The sequence below is a fragment of the Melozone crissalis genome, unplaced genomic scaffold, assembly GCF_028551555.1.
Source record: "Melozone crissalis strain CALT ecotype California unplaced genomic scaffold, PUWL_Pcris_2 ptg000048l_1, whole genome shotgun sequence".
In the NCBI taxonomy this organism is placed as follows: Eukaryota; Metazoa; Chordata; class Aves; order Passeriformes; family Passerellidae; genus Melozone; species Melozone crissalis.
Window position 1 is genome coordinate 373,793 of NW_026535826.1, and position 20,692 is coordinate 394,484.

Here is a 20,692-nt window from a genome sequence, read left to right on the forward strand (position 1 = left end):
CCTGTGACACCCCGAGGTGCCAACCGCAGCGCTGGGCCGTGCCTGTGCTGGCAGCGCTGTCCCACGGGCTGTGCTGGCCGTGCCACCCCCGCAGTGTCCCCAGGGCCACCCTGAGCCCCCAGGGGGCGGGACAGGGGACACGGCGGCCTTTGGTGGCTCTCGGTGGCGTCCCGAGTCCAGCTGGAGGCACCGGGTGCCCCGTGTGGCCCGGCCGTGCCAGCTGCGGTGACAAGGGACAGGCCAGGCCCGCCTTGGCCATGAGGGGGGCGCTGTGGGGGCTTCTTGCCGGGACAGGGGCTGCGCTTTGTCACCTCCCGCCTGTCCGAGCGCAGTGGGAGCATCCCTGGGGGCATTGTCCCCTCCAAACGCCGGGGGTGTCACAGGGCGCTGTCCCCAGGGCCACCCGGGGCTGTGCAGCACCGTCCCACCCTGCCTGTGTCCCCTACCCCGGGTGGGGCACACCTGGCTCCGTGTCCCCACTGTCCTTCCCCCATAGCCCCATATCCCCTTGTCCCCATGTCCCTGTGTCCCCGTGTCCCAATGTCCCCATGTCCCCGTGTCCCCATGTTCCCTCGTCCCCATGTCCCCATGTCCCTGTGTCCCCGTGTCCCCCTGTCCCCATGTCCCTGTGTCCCAATGTCCCCTTGTTCCCGTGTCCCCATGTCCCCATGTCCCCATGTCCCCATGTCTGTCCCCATGTCCCCATGTCCCTGTGTCCCCGTGTCCCTGTGTCCCTGTGTCCCCATGTCCCCATGTCCCCATGTCTGTCCCCATGTACCTGTGTCCCCGTGTCCCTGTGTCCCTGTGTCCCTGTGTCCCCATGTCCCCATGTCCCTGTGTCCCTGTGTCCCCGTGTCCCAATGTCCCCATGTCCCCGTGTCCCTGTGTCCCCATGTCCCCGTGTCCCTGTGTCCCCGTGTCCCTGTGTCCCCGTGTCCCCATGTCTGTCCCCATGTCCCAATGTCCCCGTGTCCCTGTGTCCCCGTGTCCCCATGTCCCCGTGTGCCCATGTCCCCATGCCAGCAGGTGACACCACACCGTCCCCCAGGCAACATCTTCATTTCATTGTTTTTCCCAGCAAAACCCCCTCTTATTTCGGGCACCTTCAAGGTTTCTTTTTCCACCTTTCAGTTGGGTTGGGGTTTTTTTTCCCCTTTTCTCAGTGTTTTTATCATTTAGGGGAAAAAACAAAACAATTCTCGCTGCCCGGGGCCGCTTTCCCCTGCAGGGAGGGAGGGACCGAGGGCATTTCGGGGGGACGGGACCCTCCTGGTGCCCCCCGGCCGCAGGAGCCGCTCGGGATTCTCTGATGCGCTCTGGGGTGGGGCTGGGGTCTCATCCCGGCCGTCCCTGAGGGGTCCCCTCGATCACAAACCCGGGGGGCTGCAGGGACCCCCAGCCCGGCTCGGGGGTCGCGCTGCCGTCCCGTGTGCCCCCGGCGGGGTTTATAGGAAACGGCTCAGCGGGGAAGGGCCGGGCCGGCCGCCCCGGGAGGGTTTTTGGGTTTTTTTCCTGCCGTGGGCGCCCCGGGGGTGCGGGGGATCCGGTGTGAGTCAAAGCCGGAGCCCCGGGGTGGAACAGCAAGCCCAGCGCTGCCGAGTCACGGAGCCGCGCCGCCAGAGGCGTTTATAAGAAATGGAGGGGCTGGATGAGGGGGAGGGAGGGAGGGACCCCGCGGGCACCGCGGCCGTGCCCGCCGCCCCTGGGCACGGCTGCCCCGGCTCCGGGCTGGGATCTCAGCCCGGGTTTGCTGCCAAGGGCCGGAGCTGCTGCCCTCAGCCCGGGGTGCCTGGGTCCCCACAAAGTGCCCAAACCCACCCTTACCACACTGAGGTGACCCAGGCCCCTCATCCAGCTGGGGGCATGGTGCCAGCATCACCCTGGTGCCAGCATCACCCCTGGGTGGCCGTGCTCAGGCTAGAAATCCGGTGCCAGCATCACCCTGGTGCCAGCATCACTCTCGGGTCCTCAGGTCACTCTGGGTGCTTTCATCAAACCGGGGGTCCTGGTGCCAGCATCACCCCTGGGTATGGTATCCAGATGTGTTCCAGGTGCCAGGATCCCTCCAGGGTGCCCCCATCCCTCCCGGGTGCCTCAATCCTGTCCCTGCCTCGCCCTGGGGTACCCACACCCCGAGCGGGGCTGCTCCTTGTGTCCCCCCGGTTCTGCTGCCCCTCCTGTCACTGCCCTGCTGTCCCCGCTGCCCGCTGGCCCTGTCCCACACCCGTGCCAGCAGCTCCTGGCCTCTCACAGAGGTTTCCTGGAGGTTTCCACACCTGGGGACAGCGGTGGTGGCACCCGCAGTGCCCGGGGACCTCCTGCCCTTCACACCCGGGGGAAGGCCACGCCGTGTCCCCTCCCGGCCGAGCAATGTCCCCTCGTGGCCGTGTCCCCTCCTGGCCAGGCCGTGTCCCCTCCTGGCCGTGTCCCCTGCTGGCCGTGTCCCCTCCTGGCCGGGCCGTGTCCCCTCCCGGCCGTGTCCCCGCGCTGTCCCCGCTCCCGGTGACACGGTGCGCTCTCCGCTGCCATGGCGGGGCCGCGGCCTCAGCGGGCGGCGCGGGGGGGACGGAGCCGCGCACAAACGGCACGAACACGAACGCGGCCGCGGCTGCCATGTGCCCGGCGCCGCCGCGGTGCCGCGCCGCGACAAGCGCGACAAGCGCCACCGGGCCCTCGGGACGGCCCCGGAGCCGCCGCCGCGCTGCGGGAGGTGACGGAGCCGACGCGCGGTGACACCGGGCTCGCGGCCCCCCCGCCCCGGCCGGCAAAGCCGCAGCGCCCGCCGGGGGGGACCCCGCGCTGTCACAACCCATCCGCGCCGGGGACAGCGACAGCCGCGCCCTAAGTGGGGTTAAACTCGGGGTCACCCCCAGCGAGCATCCAGGGGGGGTGCTGGAAAGGATCCCCCCTCCCCAAAACCCTCCGTGTGCGGCGCCCCCGCCCCTGTGTCACCGGCGTGGGACGCTCTGGGGAGGGACAGGGATTGTGTCCCTGGTGCCCCGTGGCTCTGGGGACAGTGAATGTGTCCCTGGTCCCCTGTGGCTCACAGGGACAGTGAATGTGTCCCTGGTCCCCCGTGGCTCTGGGGACAGTGAATGTGTCCCTGGTCCCCCCATGGCTCACAGGGACAGAGAATGTGTCCCTGGTCCCCCGTGGCTCTGGGGACAGTGAATGTGTCCCTGGTCCCCCCATGGCTCACAGGGACAGTGAATGTGTCCCTGGTCCCCCCCTGGCTCCCAGGGACAGTGAATGTGTCCCTGGTCCCCTGTGGCTCACAGGGACAGTGAATGTGTCCCTGGTCCCCCGTGGCTCTGGGGACAGTGAATGTGTCCCTGGCCCCCCCTGGCTCCCAGGGACAGTGAATGTGTCCCTGGTCCCCCCATGGCTCACAGGGACAGTGAATGTGTCCCTGGTCCCCTGTGGCTCACAGGGACAGTGAATGTGTCCCTGGCCCCCCCTGGCTCCCAGGGACAGTGAATGTGTCCCTGGTCCCCTGTGGCTCACAGGGACAGTGAATGTGTCCCTGGTCCCCCCATGGCTCACAGGGACAGTGAATGTGTCCCTGGTCCCCTGTGGCTCACAGGGACAGTGAATGTGTCCCTGGTCCCCCGTGGCTCCCGGGCACAGCAGCGGTGGTGGCCGGGCACGGCCGTGTCCCCCGGGGCCGCTCCTCGGCGCTCGCTGCCGGTCACGGCGGCCACGGGGACACGCGGGGCCGTGGGGGACACGACCGGCGGCTGGCCGCGGATCCGGCACCCGCCTGAACTGCCGGTGACCCGCCGGGAGCGCGGCCGCGGCCACCGCGGGGCCACCCCGGTACCGGGCCAGCCTGCCGGGGACATAGCCCGGTACCGGGCCAGCCTGCCGGGAACACAGCCCGGTACCGGGCCAGCCTGCCGGGGACACAGCCCTGTACCGGGCCAGCCTGCCGGGAACACAGCCCGGTACCGGGCCAGCCTGCCGGGGACACAGCCCGGTACCGGGCCGCCCTCCCGGTGTCACAGCCCAGTACCGGGCCGCCCTCCCGGGGTCACAGCCCCGCGCTCCCGGCTGGATCCGGCCCCGATCCCCACCGGGTCTGTGCTGGAGCCCCCAGGGCTGTCACAGCCGTGATTTGGGGACGGTCCGGCCCCGCCGGGTGCCAGGCAGGCGCGGTTTGGGGCTGGGGTCCCACGGGTGCCAGGCAGGCGCGGTTTGGGGCTGGGGTCTCACGGGTGCCAGGCAGGCGCGGTTTGGGGCTGGGGTCTCACGGGTGCCAGGCAGGCGCGGTTTGGGGCTGGGGTCCCACGGGTGCCAGGCAGGCGCGGTTTGGGGCTGGGGTCCCACGGCCCCACGGCAGAGGGTCACGGTGTGGGTGCCGTGCCCCCTTCCCCTCACCTCCACCTCCCCCGCTCCGTTCCGTCCCCCCGCCGCCGCCCGGGCTCTCGCGGTGCCGCCGGACCCGCGGGCGGCTCCTTTCGACCCGCGGCTGAAACGGAACCGGCTCCGGCTCCCTCGCCGTGACCTATTTTTACCGTTTGATTGGAATCTGTTTGTTTCTCTCTCATTTTCCCCTCCCGTCCCCGCCGTGCCCGGGTGCGAGCGCGATGTCAGCCCCGCGTCACATCAATTAACGCGCGCGGGGCGTCATTTGTCACTTCGCATTTCCCCGCGGCCACCTCGGCGCGGCCGCGGCGGGGGCGGGGGGCGCTCGCCGGGCTGGGGGTGACCCCCCCGGGGTGAGGGGACGGGGATTCTCCTCCCGCTCCGTGGTTTTGGGTGACGGGGAGGCACCGGGACGCGGCTGCCGCCGCCGCCGCCCGCCTCGGTGGGTCCCGGTGCTGGGGCGGGGGTCGCTGGCGGGGGCCGGGACACCCGAGTCCGGCCCGCCCGGCCGGAGCAGCCGGTGCCGACACCTCCGCTTCCGTCGGCAGCGCCCCCTCGGGTATTTTTAACCGCCGGCGCTGCCGCTTGGCACCGTCCGGGCGTCCGTGCCGGCCCCGGCTGCCGCCCCCGGCCCGCGCCGCCCCCCGGGGCTGCACCGGGGCCCCCGGGACCGCATCGGGGCCGCCGGGACCGCGCGGCACCGGACTGGGGCTGTGGGGCTGGGATGGACCCAGTGGGGGTGGTCAGAGACAGCTGGGACCGTCCCCTATGGAACAGGACTGGGCCCAAGGAGACCAGGATTGGGCCCATCTGGTCAGGATTGGTCCCAAGGAGAGCAGGATTGGGCCCAGTCGGGCAGGATTTGGCCCATCTGGGCATGATTGGACCCGGTGGGGCAGGATTGGACCCGGTGGGGCAGGATTGGGCCCACGGCGAGCAGGATTGGGCCCACCTGGTCAGGATTGGACCCGGTGGGGCAGGATTGGGCCCAAGGAGAGCAGGATTGGGCCCTGTGGGTCAGGATTGGACCCGGTGGGTCAGGATCGGACCCGGTGGGTCAGGATTGGGCCCATCTGGTCAGGATTGGTCCCAAGGCGAGCAGGATTGGGCCCTGTGGGTCAGGATTGGACCCGGTGGGTCAGGATTGGGCCCATCTGGTCAGGATTGGGCCCAAGGAGAGCAGGATTGGGCCCTGTGGGTCGGAACTGGTCCCAGTGGGTCAGGATCGATCCCAGTGGCTCAGGACCGGTACCTGTAGGTCAGGATTGGTCCCGGTGGGTCAGGACCGGTCCCATTTGATCAGGATTGGTCCCGGTGGGTCCGGTTTGATCCCAGTGGGTCAGGACCGGTCCCATTTGGTCAGGATTGGTCCCGGTGGGTCCGGTTTGATCCCAGTGGGTCAGGACCGGTCCCATTTGGTCAGGATTGGTCCCGGTGGGTCCGGTTCGATCCCCGTTGGTCAGGACTGGTCCCAGTGGGTCAGGACCGGTCCCATTTGGTCAGGATTGGTCCCGGTGGGTCCGGTTCGATCCCCGTGGGTCAGGCCGGGTCCCAGTGGCTCAGGACTGGTCCCATTTGGTCAGGATTGCTCGCGGTGGGGCAGGAGCGGTACCTGTGGGGCAGGATCCGCATCTCGCCCCCTCCCCCCTGCAGGACCCTCCTCACCCCCATCCCAGAGGGGTCCGGCCCCCCCTGTCCCCGCGTCACCCGGGTCTCCATCCCGCGGGCCGGGGGGGCTCTGGGCAGGCGGGGGGGCGCTCGCCGCCCGCGGGCCCCGCGCGTTGTCAGAAGCTGTAGCCGCGTCTCGCCGCCGTCCCCCCGCCCGGGCAGCGCGCATCATCCCCGGCCCTCGCCTCCCGCTGACGAACAGGAAGGGCCGGGGGCGCCAGCCCGGAGCCCCCCGCGCCCCCGTCACGCTAAGCCGGCCGGACAGGGGCTGCAGCCCCCCGGCGCTCCCCAGGAGCCGCGCTGCGCGCCGGGGCTGCGGCTCCGGCTGAGGAAAATCGCCTCGTACAGGAGGGGGCGAGGGGCCGGGCGCGGCGGCCGCGGTGAAACGGAACCGAAACGGAGCCGAAACGGAGCCGAAACGGAGCCCCCCGGACCCCCCCGGAGCCCCCGGACCCCCCGGACCCCCCCGGACCCCCCGGACCCCCCCGGACCCCCCCGGCCCGGCGCACGGCGGCGGCCTCATGGCGCACACGGGCGCAGCTGCGTCCTTGCACACCCGCCGTGCCGCCCTTGCACACCCCGGCACCCACCCGGCCCCCGCGCACACTCGGGGACCCCCTCGCAGCCCCGAGCCCCCTCAGCCCCCCTTGCACACCCACGCAGCCCCCCGGCCCGTCACACACCTTGCACACCCACGGGCACCCCCAGCGCGCTCCTGCACACCCACGCAGCCCCGGCTGCCCCCGTGCTCCGGCCCCAGGCGCGGGGGGCGCCCCGGAGGCGGCGGGAGCCGGGCCCGGTGTGGCGGAGCCGGGACACGGCGGGAGCTGCCCGCGCCCGCCGCCGCCTCCACGCGGGGCTGCCATGGCCGCGGTGAGGAGGAGGAGGAGGAGGAGGAGGGCGCGGAGCCCAGCGCGGATCGGTCTCCGGGGGACGGGAGGGAGCCGGGAGCCGCCACCGCTGAGTCCGGGCAGCGGGACCACCCTGGGAGGGGATTTTGGGGGGATCTCCCCGGTGCCGCCGAACCCAGCGCTCCCGGGGGCACGGGGGGCACGGGGGGCACGGGAGGCACGGGGGGCATCGGGACAGCGGCGCTGGCGGCGCGGGGCCCGGCACCGGCCGGGTTTTGGGTGGCAGCGGCTGGAACGATGTTAATGACTTTTCTTCCTGTCGCTCTCCTTTTACACCGAGGGCAGCTCCGTAACCGGAGCCGCTTCCTTCCCCGAGATTAAGGAGCCTCTGCTCGCCCTGCCCGGGCCGCTGAGCCGCCCCCCCAGCGCGGAGCTGCCCCCGAATTGTCACCCCCGGCTGGCGCGGGCCCGGCCCTGCTGGGGACACCCGGCCCTGCTGGGGACACCCACCCCTGTCACCCTTGGGTGCCCCTTCCCGCGGGGCTCAGCATCCTCCCGGCTCTGGCCGGGACTTGGGGTTGGGGGCTCCTCAACGGGAACCGCCCTCGCCACGACCCCCCCGCTCCCCTCCCTCCCTCCGGACCCTCCGTGGGGGGAGCTGAGCCCCCCGAACCCCCCAGCACCGTGCCCACCCCGGGCCAGCCGTGCCTCGATTTCCCCGCTGTGACTCACAGGACCGGGGGGACCTGGCCGGGTCCTGGGGGGGGACAAAGAGCTCGGGGTGGCCTGGCCGGGGGGCAGGAGGGGCTCTGCAGGGTGGGACCCGGGGAGGGGCTCTGGGGGGGCTCCGGGGACAGCGGGGACGCGGCGCTGGCTGCGGGTGGGCGGCGGATGCGGGGCCGGGCCGGGGTCCCGGGGGGGGCAGCAGGTGGCCGGGGGTCCCAGGGGCCGGCAGGTGGCCAGGGGTCCCGGGGGGGCGGCAGGTGGCCGGGCCGGGGGTCCCGGGGCCCCCGCGGTTTTTGTGCAATCGGTGCCTCCATGGAGCGCTCGTCACCGCGCTGCCCTCGAGCAGCGGCGAGATGCAAATTCCTCCGGGGTGGGGGCAGCGATTTTGTATTTTTGGTTCTCCCCGAGCCCAAATTTAGCCCCCCGCGGGTGCCCGGTGCCCTCGTGCTCATTTTAATAATGAAAACAGGAACGGTGCCGCCGGGTGAGAAAATTACCCGCGAGTTTCCCCGCGTTCCCCAGAAGCCAAATTCCACGGCAGAGGCAGAGCCCGCCGGGGGGCTGGGTGCGGGGAGGGTGGGGACACTGTGGGGACACTGTGGGGACACGTTGGGGACTTCAGAATTGCCCCCCCGGCTGGGTGCGACCCTCTGCCCGGTCCCTCTGCGGGGTTTTGGTCCCGGGTCCAGTGGGATGATGGCGGGCAGTGGGGACATGCAGGATGGTGGCACTCCCTGAGGTGACAGGGGACAGGGGACAGGACATGGGACATCCGGGATAATCCCCCCACGAAGGGTCCAACCCCCACCCCGTGCTGGGCTGGGGACCCCAGGGATGGGGAAACTGAGGCACGGGGCTGGCTCAGGGTGTTCGGGACGCCGGGCTTGTCACCGCCACTTTGCAAGGGAGGTGGCCCTTGGTGACAAACGTGTCCCCAGCCCCGGGCGCACCGTGCGGCCGCGCCGCTTCCTCCCGGCCCCTCCGTGAGGGCGTTCGGTGAGTGCCGAGGCCACGGGGGTGGCCGGGAGGGACCGGGCACGGCCGCCACACGGCGCTGGCCTCGGCCACCCCGCGCCGTGCGACGTGCGGGTGACATCAGCCGCCCACAGCGGGGAAACTGAGGCACGGGGCTGCCACGGGAGGGGATTTAGGCCCCGGGAGGGGCAGCAGCTCCTGGAAGGGCCCTGCGGGGGAGGGTGCCCGGCCGTGGGGAGGGCAGGAGCCCAAATCCCCGCGGGGCCTCTTGTGGAGGGCCCAGAGCGCCCCCAACCAAGGGACGCCGTGTCACGGGGGAGTCCGGGTGTCCCAGAGGGGTTCGGGGTGTCCCACAGGGGTCTGCGGTGTCCCAGAGGGGTTCGGGGTGTCCCAGAGCACCCCTGTGCCCGGCCAATGGGACAGCTGGTGGCCGTTCTAGGTGATGGTCAGGACACGGCTCCTGTCCCCCTGTCCCCCCTGTCCCTCTGTCCCCTCTGTCTCTCTGTCCCTCTGTCCCCCCTGTCTCTCCTGTCCCTCTGCCCCTCCTGTCCCTCTGTCCCTCCGTCCCTGCGCGGCTCCTCCCTGCACGGGGACACCTGTGACACGCATCTCCCCAGGAGTCCCGCCGCGCGTTCCAGCGTCCCTGGTGTCACTTTACGGTGGCAGGGGGACACTCAAGGGCGCGACATCCCGGGGACAGGGCCTGTCCGGCCCTCGGGACCCCGCTGCAGCCCCGGGGTGGCGGCGGTGCCCAGCTGTGGCGGTGGCAGCGGTCCCCGGTCCCCAGCTGTGGCCGCGGTGGGGACCCCGGCCAGCCCGATCCCCCAGCGGGGGGGTGTCCCTGTGAACCCGCCCCCGGCGGCGATGGCAAACCATCCATGGCAGGGAATCAGCGCCCGGTGACGGCAGCAGCGCCTGTGCCCCGCCGCTCCCCCCCCGTTAATGATCGCTGCCCCATCCTCAGCCCCCCTCCGGCCTCGACTTTCCCTCCTAGAAATAAACAGCTCTGGAAATTTCCTTGTTTTGTTCATTTTCTCACTGGGGACTCGGAGCGGGGGTCCCTGCTGGGTGCGTGGGGAGGGGGTGGCAGCGCCCTGGGGGTCTGGGGGTGCCCCGGAGGGTGAGCACGGCTGGACGGGGGGATGCTGTCCCCACTGCCGACCTCAGGGAACCGGAAAATGTGGGGAGGGGGCGGCGGGGGGCAGCAGGGGGGGTTTGCATCGAGATTGAAGGCCGGGACCCCTCTGAACAATGGCAGGGGGCAAGGCCGGCCCGAATGGGTGCTGAGGTGTGTGTGCTGGGGCGGTGCAGAACCCGGGACATCCCGGGACACCCTGGGACACCCCCGGACACCCTGGGACACCCCGGGACACCCCAGAGCCTGGGGGCTTCGGGGGTCCCGTCCTGCCGTCCATCCGCCCCCACGGCCGCCCCGCACATCCTGAACTCGCCGTTTCCTCCTGCTGGGCCGCTCCGGGGAGAACAGCGCTGTCCCCGCTCCTCATCCTCATCCTCAGCCCTGTGACCGACCCGTCCCCATCCCGGGCCACATCCCCATCTCATCCCCGTCCCCATCCTTATCTGTATTCCCTTCTCCAATCCTGCCCCTTGTTCCCATCCCTTATCCCCATTCCCGGTCCTGCCTCATCCTCATCCCTCTCCCTGTCCCCATTCCCGTCCTTGTCCCTGTCTCCATCCTCAGTCCCAGTCCTTGTCCCCATCCCTGTCCCTGTCCCTATTCCTGTCCCCATCCTTGTCCTTGTCCTTGTCCTCATCCCCATCCCTGTCCGTACCCCTGTGCCCGTTCCTGTCCCCATCCCGGTCCCCAATCCTGTCCCCAGTCCCCCAGGGGTCACACCCCTGTCCCTGACCCCAGGGGTCCCTGTGTGGGTTCGGTACCGACCCCCGTGTCCCCCTGTCCGTCCGTCCCCACCCCAGCCCCAGCGGGGTCCCCCAGCTGCCGGGAGGGGGGACAATGGCGGTGCCACCCCCAGGAGCAGGGACAGTGGCAGTGCCAGGAGGGGGGACAGTGGCAGTGACAGGAGCAGGGACAGTGGCAGTGCCAAGAGGGGGGACAGTGGCGGTGCCAGGAGCGGGGACAGTGGCAGTGCCAGGAGGGGGGACAGTGGCAGTGCCAGGAGGGGGGACAGTGGCAGTGCCAAGAGGGGGGACAGTGGCGGTGCCAGGAGCGGGAACAGTGGCAGTGCCAAGAGGGGGGACAATGGCGGTGCCACCGTCCCTGTGCGCGCTCTGGGGGTGGCACCGCGCCGCTGGGAATGGAAAATATTGACGGCACCGGGCTGGGCTCGTGCCAGGGGCCGCGGCCACGGCGGGGACAGCGCCGGCGGGGGCTCCGGGGGACACCGGGACTTCCCCGGGCACCGCGGGGTCAAGGACGGGGCCGGGATGGCCCAGCCTGGGCTGGGCACGGGACAGGGCACGGGGCTGGCACGGGGGGGACACAGGACAGGGCACGGGGCTGGCACGGCTGGGCTGGGCTGATGGTCTCAGACATCCCAAAACAGAGAAGGGAAGGGGCGAGCAGAAGGGGCCTCAGCGCCACTCCCCAGGCGTGTCACCCCCTCAGTGACTGCAGTGTCACCAGAGCAGGGGAGGACCCGAATTGTCCCTTCCCTGTGTCCCCCTGAGCCCCAAACACCGACAGGAGCGTGGCCCCCTGTCCCTCTGTCCCTGTCCCTGTCCCTGTCCCGTGTCCGGCCCCCCGCGTGTCGCGGTCCCCTCGCTGTCCCCGTTCCGCCCCGTTCCGCCCCGCCGGGGCTGGGGAGGGGCCGCGGGCGGAGCTCGGTGCCGGAGCCGCTCCTTTGGATAAGAGGCGCGGCCCGGGCAGGTGCAGCGCGTGAGGCACCGGCACCGGCAGCGGCAGCGGCACCGGCACCGGCAGCGGCAGCGGCACGGGCACGGGCACGGGCACGGGCACGGGCACGGGCACGGGCACGGGGCGCGGAACCCCCCGGCACTTTCGGGCTTTTTCCGGCCGCTTTCGGGTATTTTTGCGGGGTTGTTTCTGGGCCCCCGCTCCCTCCCGGCTGTCCCGCCGCCGCCGCCGCCGCTCGGGGCCCCCCGGCAGCACCGGGCATGGAGCGGGCGGCGGGAGCGCGGCCGGGCGGGCAGCGCTGAGCGGCGCCGGCCCCGGGGCGCCCCCATGAGCGGCTGAGCCCCCCGAGCGCCCCCCGCCCGTCCATGGGCGCGCTGGAGCCGGGCACCGGAGCGCCCCGGCCCGCCGCCCCCATGCTCGGCGCCGCCGCCGCCTTCGCCAAGGAGCCGCCGGGCTCGCGGGACGCCGCCGCAGCCGCCGCCGCCGCGTTCTTCGGCGATGCAGGGGCCCCGGAACCGGGAGCGCCCCCGCTCCCGTACGGCGCTCCCGGCGCTTTCGGCGGCCGGTTCCTGGGGCCGTGCCCGCCCTACCGGGCGCCGCCGCCGCTCGCCCCGCCGGTGGAAGGTTACGGGGCGGCCGAGGGCGGATTGGGCGGCGGGGGCGGCGCGCTGTGCCCCCCGCTCTGCGCCCTGCCCGGGTACCGCGCGGCCGGCAAGGTGCAGGTGATGCTCAACAATTTCCCGCTCTGGGCCAAGTTCCACAAGCACCAGACCGAGATGATCATCACCAAGCAGGGCCGGTGAGCGCCGGGGGCACCGGGGGCACCGGGGGGAAGCGGGGCTGGGGGCGGCGGGCACTGGGAGGGACTGGAGGGGACTGGGGTGGGCTGGACGGGGACGGAGCGGGACGGGGACCAGCGGAACGGGGACCGGGGCGTGCGGGGACAGGGAAGTGTCGCAGGACGCGTGAGGCGACGGAGGGGACGAGGTGGGGACACCGAGGGGAACCTGAGAGCGCCGGGGGAACGGGGACACCGCCACAGAGGTGGGCAGGGCCACCGGGCACCGGGACCGGGGGTCCCGTGTGGGCACCGGGGGTCCCGTGTGGGGACACAGCAGTGAGGGGGTGGGACAGACCCCGGTGAGGGGCTGGGGGGTTCTGCCCCGTCTCCCCAAAGAGCTGTGAAGGGTGGGAAGTGTTTGTGGGGCTGGGGGTGTGAGAGGTGAGACCCCCCCGTCCCCTCGTGGGTTCCAAGAAAAGCCCGGGAGGTGCAGGCGAAGCATCCCGGAGGTGCCCTGGTGTTGCTTCCTGGGGCAGTTGAGGCTCCTGGGAAGCAGAAAAGGGTCTGGGGGTGTCCCCAGCTCAGGGGCTCGGACCCTCGGTGCCAGGAGGCGGCAGAGGCGGTGGCGCTGCCGGGGCCCGCGGGCAGCTTTGATCCTGTGCCAGCCCACGGGCCGGATCCGGAGCTTGGGGCTGCAACAAGTGCGGGGCAGCCGCTGCCACCCCCGAGCGCCGCGGGTGACACCCCCGTGTCCCCTGACACCCCCCGTGCCCTGACACCCCCTGTCCCCTCCCTGTCCCCTGACACCCCCGTGTCCCCTGACACCCCCCGTGCCCTGACACCCCCTGTCCCCTCCCTGTCCCCTGACACCCCCGTGTCCCCTCCCTGTCCCCGCTCCGGGGTGGGAACCCCCCGAGCTCCGTGCCCGGGGACGGGGCAGCGCTTTGGGCACGTCCTGGCTGCCAAAGCCGCCCTCGGTGCCGCCGCAGCGGGCACTGGCTGTGCCCCCCGGGCTGGGCTGCAGCTTCTGGGGCTGGAGGGGATTGGGGGACTTTGGGGGCTCTGCCAAACCCCAGTTTGGGGGGTCTGGGTGCCACACAGGCCCATGGAGTTGGCACGATGTGGAGCAAGGGGAGCCCAAAATGTAACCCCGTCCTTCGGCCCCACACTGGGGTGATGAGGATGAGGATGAGGATGAGGATGAGGATGAGGATGAGGATGAGGATGAGGATAAGGATGAGGATGAGGGTGAGGAGAACCCACCCTGGGCCGCGCTTTGGGGTCTCCCTGCAATGGGATCGCGGCAGGGATCACACAGAGCTCACAGCCGCCCCCAGGTCACCCCAAGGGGCCCCAAAACCCGGAACCGAGGGGGATCAGGGCTGCACCCCCTCTGTGTGCCCCCAGCAGCTGGCACAGCCCCCCCCAGCCCCCCAGCAGCTGGCACAGCCCCCCTGTACCCTCAGCAGCTGGCACAGCCCCCCCAGCCCCTGCTGCCCCCTGCCCAGCCCGGGGGTCCCCCCGAGCCCCCCCCGGCCGCACACAGCCGGTGTCACTTCGATGCCCAGCCCGACCTGCCGGATGTGCCGCCAGTCTGAACGCGTTAGGGCCGCTCGGTTTGGCACGGCCCAGCCCGGGGACGCTCCGAGCCCGGCGCGGAGCGGGGGACGCGTCCCCAGGGGGTGGCAGGGGGGGCGGCCACCCCCGGTTTGGTGTTTGTCACCCGCCACGCCTCGGGCCCTGCAGGAATGTGCTGAAATTCCGCTTTTTTCCCCCATTTTCTGCTGTCTTTCCCAGCTGGACGCCGGGGCCGTGCCCTCCCTGCCGTGTCAGAGCCGGTGCTGAGGGTCTGGAGATTGGGGTGGCCCCACAGATCCCAACCCCTGCCCCGCTGCACCTCTGCTCTCATCTCCCAGCCTGAAACCGCCGATTTTGGGGTTTTTCCCGTCTCCATCCCCAGCACGGAGGGGCTGCGGGCTGGGGGGGTTTGCTCGGTGCAGGGGGGGCCCGGGGAGCGTCAAAGCCGAGCCACAGAACATCCGCTCCGCTCGTTTCCCCGAGCCCGAGCGGCGTGTGCAGCGCGCAGGGCCGGGCGGCCGCGCCGTGAGACAGGAAAAGCCCGGCGGGGCTCGGGGGGACCCCGAACCCCAAACGGGACCCGAGGGGGGACCCCGAACCCCAAACGGGACCCGAGGGGGACCCCAAACCCCAAACGGGACCCGAGGGGGGACCCCAAACCCCGGGCTGGGGGCTCGGGGGCGCAGAGGGCTCACGGTCCCATCTCACTATGGGTCTGCAGCCCCATCCCGCCCGTTCCTCAGCACTGATGGGTGCAGGACGCCGGGGCAATTGAGGCTGGGGGGGACACGGTGGCACTGGGGTGAGGCTGGCCAGGCCTGGGATTGACCCTGCTGGCGCCGTTCCTGCTGTCCCGGGCCAGCCTGGGCCACCCCAGCCTGTCCTGGGCCATCCCCCCCGTGCAGACAGTCCCGGGCTGGTTTCTCACTCCTGTCCCTGTCCCTGTCCCATGCCTGTCCCATCCCTGTCCCTGTCCCCGCTGTGTCCCCCCTGTGTCCCCCGTGGCTCTCGGGGCTCGGCAGTGCAGGATTCCTGTGGAAACCCCCAGGACTCGCCGGGCACGGGGAATTCCTGCCGGGGCTGGCCCTGTCCTTTGGGGTGACACGGGGGCTGGCTCTGTCCTTTGGGGTGACACAGGGGCTGGCCCTGTCCTTTGGGGTGACACAGGGGCTGGCTCTGCCCTTTGGGGTGACACAGGGGCTGGCCCTGCCCTTTGGGGTGACACAGGGGCTGGCTCTGCCCTTTGAGGTGACACAGGGACTGGGCCTGTCCTTTGGGGTGACACAGAGGCTGGCACTGTCCTTTGGGATCCTTTGGGGCACTGCCTTTTGGGACAGGGCCCATCTTTGGCTTTTGGGGTGGCACAAAGGGCTGGCCCTGTGCTTTGGGGTGACACGGGGCCTGACTTTGCCTTGCCAGGGGACACAAGGGGCTGTCCCCGTCACTGGGGACACAGAAGGGCTGTCCCTGCACTTGGGGGTGGCCCAGCGCTGCATTTGGGGGTGCAGGGGCTCTCTCTGCGTTTGGGGACACCAGTGACGGCTTTGCCTTCAGAGAGGACACTGGGGTGGCCCTGGGGACACAAAGTGGCTTTGGTTTGAGGGGTGGCCATGCAGGAAAAGGGACCCCAGAGGTGGCAGCGCCTTTGGGGACACTGGGCTGGCACTCCGGGCTGGGCGCACGCAGTGCCCGGCTGGCAGCTCGGCGGGGCTGGCGCAGACGTGCTGTGACTCGTCACCGTGTCCTGCTGCGCTGTGACATTTGGCCGTGCCCTGCCGCCCACACGGGCTGTGCAGATGTGCCGTGCAGATGTGCCGTGCAGATGTGCCGTGCCGATGTGCCGTGCCACGCAGCAGGGCCAGTGGGTGCCACCAGGACTCATCCAGCTGTGCCACCGTGCTGTGGCACCACGGCGTGCACGGCCATGTCACCGTGCCGTGTCCCCGTGTCGCGTCCAACAGCCGTGTCGTGTCACTGTGCCATGCACTGCTGTGTCACCACTGTGCCATGTCACCACACCACGTCCAGCAGCCATGCCGTGTCACCGTGCCATGTCCAGCGGCTGTTCCATGTCACCGTGCCATGAATTGGTGTGCCACCACTGCACCATGTCACCGTGCTGCGCATTGCTGTGCCACCCTGCCATGTCACCCTGCCATGTCACCCTGCCATGTCACCCAGCCATAGCCCTGCACCCGCCGTAACGCGGGGGCTGTCCCTTGTCCCATGTCCCGTGTCCCTTGTCCCATGTCTAATGTTCCGTGTCTCGTGTCCCATGTCCCATGTCCTGTGTCCTGTTCCCATGTCCCGTGACCCCTGTCCCGTGTCCCACGCAGCCCCGGTGGCTCCTGCCGTCCCCACGCTGCCACCGGGTGAGGAGGAGGATGAGGAGGGTGAGGAGGATGAGGAGGAAGAGGATGAGGGAGAGGCTCAGGAAGCCGCAGCCCCCCGGGGCCTGCCGGGGGCTGGGGAGGCTTTGCCGGGGCTTGGAGCCCCCAGCGCTCCTTTGCTCCCTCCTGACCACCCCGCAGTGTCCCCAGCTGTCCCCAGCTGTCCCCTCGGTGTCCCCAGCCCCGCAGTGTCCCTATCTGTCCCCAGCTGTCCCCAGCCCCGCAGTGTCCCCATCTGTCCCCAGCTGTCCCCCGCTGTCCCCTCGGTGTCCCCACTCCCCGAGCAGAGCCGTTCGCACCGGGCCAAGCCCGGGGCTGAGACCCGCGGTGGGTTTGAGGGGTGGGCACCCCCCGAGCCGCAGCCCCGGCCCGGGGGCGGCAGCGCTGCCGGGGCTCGGGCTCGGGGTTAAAAATAACGGCGGGCGCGGTTGGGGCGCTGCCCCCGCCCGTGCCCGGCCGGGCCCGCGGTTCGCCCGCAGCGCGCGAGCGCCGGGGCTCGGCTGGCAGCGGGGAGCGGCCGTGGGAGCGAACGGCACAAAAAGCAGCCCGAAAACAGCAAAAACGCTGCTCGGTTGCTCTGCAGAGCTGCGGCTGCTGCAGCGGCGCTGGGAGCGCGGCCCGGCCCGGCCCGGCTGCAGCTCCCGGGTGGTTTTCGGTGCGGTTTGAACGCGATTTGCGATCGGCGGCCGGAACCCCCCCGTGCTCGTGCGGAGGGGATGCGAGCCCGCGGGACGGTCCCTGGGGGACACGGAGGGGACAGCGGGGACCCGGGGGGACCCGGGGGGACCTGGGGGACCCCGGGATGCTCCGGGCCAGCCTCGGTCCTGAGCACGTGCGGCTGCTGCTGGCCCCGCTTCTTTCTCTTTTTACTTCTCTTTTTAATCTTTATCTTCTTTATCGTCTGCTTTATCTTCTTTTTGTTCTTATTCTTACTATTTTCGTGTTCTTGGTTTTAGTCTTTATCTTCTCCTTCTTTCTCTTCTCCTCCCGATTCTGCATTTTTTCCTCTCCTTCTTTTCATTTTTCTCTTCCTTTTTTTTTTCTTCTTTTTCTATTTTATCTTCCTCCCCCCACCCCCCCTTTTTTTTTTTTCTTAATCTTCGTTTTCTTCTCTTTAACTTTTCTGGGTTTTTTCTTTTCTCCTCGTTTTTATTCTTTCTCTTTCTATTTTTCTTCTCTTTCTTTCTTTCTTTTTCTATTCCCCACTGTCTCGCAAGGGCAATTTTGAGTCAGCCTCCACCCGCTGACTTTCCTTTCCACCGCTCTTCCCCCGGCCCCGCTTCCTGCGGGGGGCAGGGCCCGGACCCCCATTTCCCCTGGTGCGCCCCCTCCCCTCAGGAACTGGGGGTGAGCATTGGGGGCACCCCACACACACAGGGAGCTGGGGGGTGGCCCTGGTGGCTTTCCGCCGGGGTGACATTAATGGGGCGGCCGGACAGCAAGGGGGGGGGGGGTCAGTGTCCAGCTCCGGCCATCGGGGATCCAGAAATTGCCAAAATTCCATGGCCGGGAGCCGCGGGGGGGCTGAACCGGTGCCCACAGGCAACCTGAGCTGGCCACTGGGGCTACTGTGGGATACTGGGGGTACTGGGGACATTGGGGACACTGGGGGACATTGGGGACACTGGGGCTACTGGGGGCTACTGGGGCTATTGGGGCTGTTGGGGCTACTGGGTTACTGGTGCTACTGGGGTTACTGGAGTTACTGGGGCCACTGGGGCTACTGGGGGATACTGGGGCCACTGGGGACACTGGGGCCACTGGGGACACTGGGGCCGCTGGGCTGAGTCCCCACGAGGGCCCGAGCAGCGAGCAGAGCTCTCCCAGAGCTGCGGTTTGAGGGGACACGCGGGGGGCGGCCCAGGGGGGTGGCAGCTGCCACCCCGCGGTCCCCCCCGGTGCCACCGTGTCCCCTTCCTGCCCTTGGCGCGGGCTGGCGCCCGGCCCGAAATAGCAGCGGTGTTGGTTTCCGATCCGGAAGGTGCCCGGGGAGGGGGAGGAAGGTGCCGGGGGGGCTCGGCCCCACAGCAGCCCCCAGCTGCCGGGGTCACTCAGCTGCCCGCGGGCACGGCGGGAGGGGGCGGCGCCGCCTGCCTCAGTTTCCCCGTCGCACCCATCCCGCCCAAACCGCCCCGCGCCCGAGGCCGGGCGGGGGGGTGACGGTGTCCGTGCCTCTGTCCCCTCCCCAGGCGAATGTTCCCCTTCCTCAGCTTCAGCCTCTCGGGGCTCAACCCCGCCGCGCACTACAGCGTCTGCGTGGACGTGGTGCTGGTGGACCAGCACCACTGGCGCTACCAGGGCGGCAAGTGGGTGCAGTGCGGCAAGGCCGAGGGCAGCGTGCCAGGTACGGCCCTTCATCCCCTCCTCCTCCTCCTCCTCACCCTCGTGCCCCGCCGGGGCGGGGGTGACGCCGCTGTTCCCCCCCCCCAGGGAACCGCCTGTACCTGCACCCCGACTCGCCCAACACGGGCGCGCACTGGATGCGCCAGGAGGTGTCCTTCGGCAAGCTGAAGCTCACCAACAACAAGGGAGCCTCCAACAACGCGGGCCAGGTGAGGGGAGGGTCCCGCCGCCCGGGCGGCTCGCCGGGACCCGGGACCCCCCTGACCGTCCCGTTCCGCCCCGCAGATGATCGTGCTGCAGTCGCTGCACAAGTACCAGCCGCGGCTGCACGTCACCGAGGTGAAGGAGGGCGAGGGGGAGGACGGGCACCCCTGCCCGCACACCCACACCTTCGCCTTCCCCGAGACGCAGTTCATCGCCGTCACCGCCTACCAGAACGCCGACGTGAGTGCGAGCCCCCCTGCCAGCCCCCAGCGTGCAGCCCCCCGAAAACCCCCCAACAGCACAAAAACTCCAGCGACCCCCCAGCGTCCCCCCAGAAACCAGCTGGGATATCCCGGTGTCACCGCAGCCACCCAAACCCGCCCCCGGGGCAGCCCCGTTAATCGCCCAGCGGCATCCGGGGTGCGCTGGGCATCAGGGGAACCCCCCTGGCCTCACCCAGGCCGCCCCTGTCTGCCAGCACCCCCTTCTGAGGCATCCCTGGGACCCCAGGTGCATCCCCTCAGCATCCCTGGGACCCCAGGGGCATCCCCTCAGCATCCCTGGGACCCCAGGGGCATCCCCTCAGCATCCCCGAGGCCTCCCAGTGCTGCCTGTGTCCCCCGAGACTTCCAGAACCACCCCCTGGTCCCTTCTGCACCCCACCATCCCTCCACAACCGTCCCACAGCATCCCAGGACCTCCCCCTGCATCCCCTCAGCATCCCAGGACCTCCCAGTGCCCTCAGATCTCCTCAGACTCACAGAGCTTCCCCGTGGATCCTCTCCAGAATCACCCCCTGGTCCCTTCAGGCACCCCCGGACCCCTTCAGCACCCCACCATCCCTCCCAGAACCGTCCCACACATTCCTGCAGCATCCCAGGCTCTCCCCCTGCATCCCCTCGGCATCCCCGAGGCCTCCCAGTGCCACCCGTGTTCCCTGAGACTTCCAGAGCCTCCCCCTGGATGCCTTCAGCCTCCCCGGGATTCCCCATTACCCCCCCAGAACCATCCCACACATCCCAGCACGGCCCCCCCGAACCCCTTCAGCCCCCCACAGCCCCCAGCGCCCCCTGTCCGGGCGAAGGGCGGCATTCCGGTGGGACGGGGGCAAAGGGAGCAGGGACGAGCCCCCCAAAATCCACGTGCCCCCAGATCACGCAGCTGAAGATCGACCACAACCCCTTCGCCAAAGGATTCCGGGACAACTTCGACTCGTGAGTGCCGCCCCCTCCCGTCCCTCCCGTGCCCCCCCGGCCCCACCGGCAGGAGCAGCCCCCAGCCCCACCGTGTCCCCCTCCCCAGGATGTACCCGGGCCCCGAGAGCGAGCGCCTGACGCCGTCCCCGCCCGAGGCCGCGGGCTGCCCGCAGCTGCTGCCGCGCTTCCCGCCCTTCCTGCCCGAGCAGCTCCCGCTGCCCCCGGGCCGCCTCTTCGGGGGCGAGCGGGGCGCGGTGCCCGGGGGGCCGCCGCCCCCCAAGGACCCCCCGCCCTGGTTCTTCCCCCCGCAGCCGCCGCCGGGCCCCGGCGCGCTGGACTACGGCGGCTTCGAGGCGGGGTACGGGGGCGGCAAAGCGCTGCCCTACGGGGTGAAGGCGCTGCCGCTGCCCCCCGCGCCGCACCCCGCCCTGCCCTACTACCCCGAGGGGCCGGGCGGCCTCGGGGGCGGCTGGAGCCCCGCGCAGCTCGGCCACAAGGGCGGCGCCGCGGGCCTGGGCTGGCACCGGGAGCCCCGCGAGGAGAAGGGCCGGGAGCCGCAGGGCTGGGCCGGCGAGCCCCCCGCCCGCGGGGACTGCTCGGAGCCGGGGGGGCTCTACGAGTGCAAGCGGCGCCGCGTGTCCCCGTACCCCTCGAGCGCCGAGAGCTCCCCCCCGCCCCGCAACGGCGACGGCTACGACAGGGAGCCGCTCCCCGACGGCGGCTACTACGGCTACTACGGCACCTGAGTAGGGGGCAGCGAGCGGCCGGAGCCCCCCGGG

General features: G+C 70.7%; 1 protein-coding gene across 1 annotated transcript; it reads left to right on the plus strand.

The window, feature by feature from the left end:
• The first annotated feature begins 11,786 nt into the window (after nt 1-11,786).
• Nucleotides 11,787-20,659, plus strand: TBX21 (T-box transcription factor 21). Its single transcript, XM_054286480.1, has 6 exons — nt 11,787-12,220; nt 18,360-18,514; nt 18,601-18,722; nt 18,799-18,957; nt 19,870-19,931; nt 20,020-20,659. Exons 1-6 carry the CDS (start codon nt 11,787-11,789, stop codon nt 20,657-20,659), a joined length of 1,572 nt encoding a protein of 523 aa, XP_054142455.1.
• Nucleotides 20,660-20,692: the final 33 nt, after the last annotated feature.

What these genes read in the sequence shown, in the direction of transcription:
- TBX21 (XM_054286480.1), top strand. Translation starts at nt 11,787, where the DNA reads ATGGGCGCGCTGGAGCCGGGCACCGGAGCGCCCCGGCCCGCCGCCCCC. An exon ending in CCTCCAACAACGCGGGCCAG is followed by an intron (nt 18,723 to 18,798) that starts GTGAGGGGAGGG and finishes TCCGCCCCGCAG; the next exon opens with ATGATCGTGCTGCAGTCGCT. An exon ending in CCGCCTACCAGAACGCCGAC is followed by an intron (nt 18,958 to 19,869) that starts GTGAGTGCGAGC and finishes ACGTGCCCCCAG; the next exon opens with ATCACGCAGCTGAAGATCGA.